Genomic DNA, 4480 nt, shown 5'->3' with positions numbered 1-4480 from the left:
ATATCCTACCAAGTTTCTTCCCAACCTTTCGGATGTGACTGAACCATTGAGACATCTTCTAGACAGAGATGTGGAGTGGCATTGGGATCACAAACATGTGAACGTGCTAACTCAAGTTAAGCAGTTGATCACAAAGGAACCTGTCCTCAGATACTTTGATGACAAAAACTAAGTCACCCTACAGTGTGACGCCTCAGAATCTGGCCTTGGTGCTACGATCATGCAGGAAGACCAGCCTGTAGCCTTCAGCTCAAGAGCATTATCGAACACTGAGAAGAACTATGCACACATAGAAAAAGAGCTTCTCAGCATTGTCCATGGCTGCACCCATTTTGATCAGTGTTGCGCCTAGAAGCGCGTTCAGAAGTGGCTTGATGCCTCTCAGAGGTTGCCTTTGGTGGATGCAAATGATTCAGCCCAGCCAGTATGGCTCCTCTTCGGTGTTCAGAAAATCGCCGAGTTCGGTTTCCAAAGGAATTTTGCGTTTAACGGTGAAGGTCAAAGAGGCCAAGGTAGAAGAGGCTCTTGCTGACTTAAAAATGCAGCAACTCAAGAAGAAATTCGATTTGCAGCAAAGACGTGAGGTAGTACAGAGCGAGGAGTAGTTATTGGAGGTCGAAAATAAAATCGAACAAGCGCGTCTTAGATTGCAAATTTTAGAGGAAGGAGAAGGTTACAAGGATCATTTTGCGTATTCCTTTAATCCACACCCGACATCCGATGTTCCATGAGCCAAGGGCGACGACCCGTGAACTGCTATTTTCAAGGACACCGGTTTTAAGGCAAAGTCTGCACTTACACACGTGCCTTTGTCATTGAGAGTTGAGACGAACACGTAACACGCACGTTCCGATTTAGATCCTGTTTCTCAATGGAAGCGTGAACCTGCTTACGATGAGCCTAATGCTAGCCTTGACCGTGGAAACCAGTATTACCGTGAAAACCTTAAACAATTATTGCATCAGCAGCAACAAATGATTGGACTTCAACAGAAGACCTTCCAGTCAATGGCGTCCATGATTAAACAAGGATTCTGCTTACCAAAACCTGACATTAGCAAGTTTGACAGAAATCCACTTGATTACTGGAATTTTTTTCGCTCGTTTGAGAACAGCATCGCAGGAAACACATCGGATGATAGCAAGCGTCTCTCGTATTTGTTGCAGTTCTGCACAGGGACTGCAAAGGACGCCATTAGCAGCTGTTCGGCTTTGGACCCTGCTGTTGGATATCAGACAGCTAGAGTGTTGCTTGAGGAACGTTTTGGACATCCATACAAGATTGCTACAGGGCACCTCAATAGGGTAGTCCGAGATCCTCCATTAAAGCCTTACGACCAGCGTGGTTTACTGACCTTTGCGGATCAATTAAGAGACTGTCAAAACGTGTTGGAATCCTTTGGATACCTGAACAAGATCAATAGCGCCGACAACCTGAGAAGCATCGTGGAAAGACTTCCGTTTCATCTTAGAATCAAGTGGCTAGAGGTTGCTGATAGTTTGCAAGAGTCGGGGTTGAGACCTAAAATTCACCACATCTCCGAGTTTGTGTCCAAGAGAGCCCGAGCAGTGAATGATACTGTATTTGGAAACATCGTTGCTGATAACAGAGAGAAGACCAAAAAGACTAACAAGCCCAGCAGCTCATCAAGGGGAACAACATTCGGGGCTCAAGGGGGCTCAGTCAAGCCTGTTTCCTCCAACATGAAGAGTAGTGCATTTAATGATAACAGCCGTTCTGCTGTAAACCAAGGTATTGGTGTTGGGTCCGGGAAGTGCGTTGTACGTGCAGGCCTACATCAGTTATGGAACTGTGAGGAGTTCAAAAGAAAATCGTATGCCGATCACATAAACACTTAGCGAGAACACAGATTGTGTGACAATTGCTTCAAGATGGGACACATAGCCAGGGGATGCCTGCAAAAGAGTGCCTGTTACGTCGCAGGTTGTAACAGGAAGCATATGACGGTGATCCACCCCCCTACGGAGCTGTCTGCGAACCGCAACATTTACCTCAATCACTTTCGTGAAGGAGTACTTCGTGCGCGCTTAGTTGAAGATCGTGTTAGCCAGAGTCACACTGACAATCGGTGCAACTTCCGGTGGTGATGGTGTCACCCAGCGTCACGCCATTAGAGCTGGTACAACTTCCGGACGATACTGCGATTTCCTGAGTCACGCAACTGGGGCTGATATAACTTCCGGTGAAGATCGTGTCACGCAGAGTCACACGACTGGCATTGGTTCAGCTTCCGGTACACATCGTGATATCCAAGGTCATGCAATTTCTGGTGGAGGTCATGCTACTCAGAGTTATGCAATTGGGGCCCGTGCAAGAAATCAAAGAAACCAAAACAACCGTTGCCAGTCAACCGAGAAGAGAATACGCCTCAGAGTTCTTCCGGTCAAAGTACGTGACAGTTTGTCTGGTCGTATGCTAGAAAGGTACGCTCTCCTGGATAATGGATCAGATGTTTCTCTCTGTGATTCTGAGCTGGTGAAGGAGTTAGGTCCTCAGGGTGAACGGCGAGATTTCTTCCTGACCACAAAAGAGAAGAATGACAGTGCTAAGTCCCGCTTGGAGCTGAAGCTTACCGTTAGTTCTTTGGATGGTGCTTCAACATCGGAAATACCGAGAGTGTGGTCCGTTGATTGCTTAAATATCTCAAGTCGAAGTATTCCAGTGCCTGAAGATGTGAAAGGATGGCCTCATCTGAGCGACATTGAGCTTCCAGAGATCCAAGGCAAAGATGTTAGGTTGCTCATTGTATGCAATTCTCCAGAGGCGTTTCGGGTGTTGGAAGAGAGACGTGGTGCAAGAGGACAACCTGTAGCTGTTCGATCGTTACTTGGTTGGACTTTGATGGGACCTGTTGAGAGGCTTGGTGGAGATTCCAATTTCAATGTGAACTTTGTACATCTGGAGAGCGGTAGAGGTGATCATGATGAGGCTTTATTGCAGCAGTTAAAAAAGTTTTGGAGGACAGATTTTGTTGATGCGTTATGCAGTTCTAAAGTGGCTATGTCCGTAGAGGATCAGAAGGCACTAAAAACGATGGAGGATTCAGTTAAGATCGTCTCTTGTCATTACCAAGTAGCCCTTCCTTGGAGAAATCAGCTACCTTATCTTCCAAACAATCGATTGGCGGCCGAGCAGAGGTTGCAGTTTTTGAAGAAACGGTTTCTGCGCAATGAAGAATTCTTTCAAAGGTACAAGGGGACGATCAACGAATACATCACCGAGGGGTACGCCCATTGGGTGCCTCATGAGGAACTCCACCCCACTGGCAAGCCTGTATGGTATCTTTCGCATCATGCAGTTTTCCACCCCCACAAACCAGATAAGCTGAGAGTGGTGTTCGACTGTGCGGCAAAGTTTCAAGGAATGTCTTTGAATGATCAGCTGTTACACGGTCCTGATTTCACCAACAACCTGTCTGGTGTCCTCAACAGATTTCATCAAGAATCGATTGCCCTTGTCTCAGATATCAAGGCCATGTTTCATCAAGTGAGAGTTGACCCAAGGGATTTTTGTGGTGGCCCGATGACGATGTGAGACTGCAACCAGTCGAGTATAGAATGGAGGTTCATCTTTTTGGTAGCACCTCTTCGCCTAGCGTCACGAGTTTTGCTTTAAGGAGGACTGCCCAGGACAACGATGGCAATTTTGGTCATGAAGTGATCTAGTCTTCTCGGATAAGGACGATAAACCGTAGGCCCCGTCTCACAAACCTTGTTTGTAAATAACTCTGTGGGACGTTAAAGAACCCACTCACTGTTCGCAAAGAGTAGGGGACGTAGTTCCCGGTGTTGTGGTCTGGTCTTTGTGCGTATATTCCGTATATCCCGGGTCCGCAGTAATTGGCCTTAGCTGTTGCGTAAATCATAAATACATCAACATTCGGTGGTTCAGCGGTCCTGGATTCCTGTGGAAAGATGAACGTTTCTGGCTTACTTTCCCAGAACCCTTACACGAGACCCAAGATGAGGATCCGGAAATCAAGAAGGAAATACAAATTCATCTTTTGGCCTTTCAGGAACAACGTTGAATTCGATGATCCAACGTTATTCTTCCTGGTACAAGCTGAAGAGGGGTTTCGCTTGGCTCATTCGCTTCAAAGAATTTATAAAGAACAAGCTTTATTCACGTAGGGGACTTAGTAATCCTTCGGGTGCCCGTCTACTACCCAAGGAACTTTCTTTGGAAGACATAAGGACCGCAGAAGTTGAGCTAATCAAATACGTGCAGAGAGAGTCATTTCCTCAAGTTTTAGACACTCAAAAGAGGTCAGAAGCTTGGTTCTGCAGAAGCTATACTGAGATGTTTAGGCTTGAGTGGCTCAATTTACAAGTTGAGGCCTTGGCTGGATAAGAGGGGTATTTTTAGAGTTGGAGGCAGACTTGAATATGCTCCAATAAACTTCCAAGCAAAGCATCAGATTTTGTTACCAAGCAATCATCACTTGTCCGGCCTTATCATC

The 4480-nt window shown here is 46.2% G+C and overlaps 1 protein-coding gene across 1 annotated transcript; it reads left to right on the top strand.

Annotated features, from left to right (window-relative positions):
* Positions 1 to 317: 317 nt before the first annotated feature.
* Positions 318 to 3555, top strand: LOC146477122 (uncharacterized). Its single transcript, XM_085114001.1, has 3 exons — positions 318 to 579; positions 859 to 1752; positions 2069 to 3555. Exons 1-3 carry the CDS (start codon positions 318 to 320, stop codon positions 3553 to 3555), a joined length of 2643 nt encoding a protein of 880 aa, XP_084970127.1.
* The last annotated feature ends 925 nt before the right edge of the window (positions 3556 to 4480 follow it).

This window comes from Pavona decussata, unplaced genomic scaffold (assembly GCF_977016875.1).
Source record: "Pavona decussata unplaced genomic scaffold, jaPavDecu1.1 SCAFFOLD_72, whole genome shotgun sequence".
In the NCBI taxonomy this organism is placed as follows: domain Eukaryota; kingdom Metazoa; phylum Cnidaria; class Anthozoa; order Scleractinia; family Agariciidae; genus Pavona; species Pavona decussata.
The sequence above is the reverse complement of the archived record's forward strand: the minus strand, read 5'-3'. Positions and strand labels throughout refer to the sequence as shown.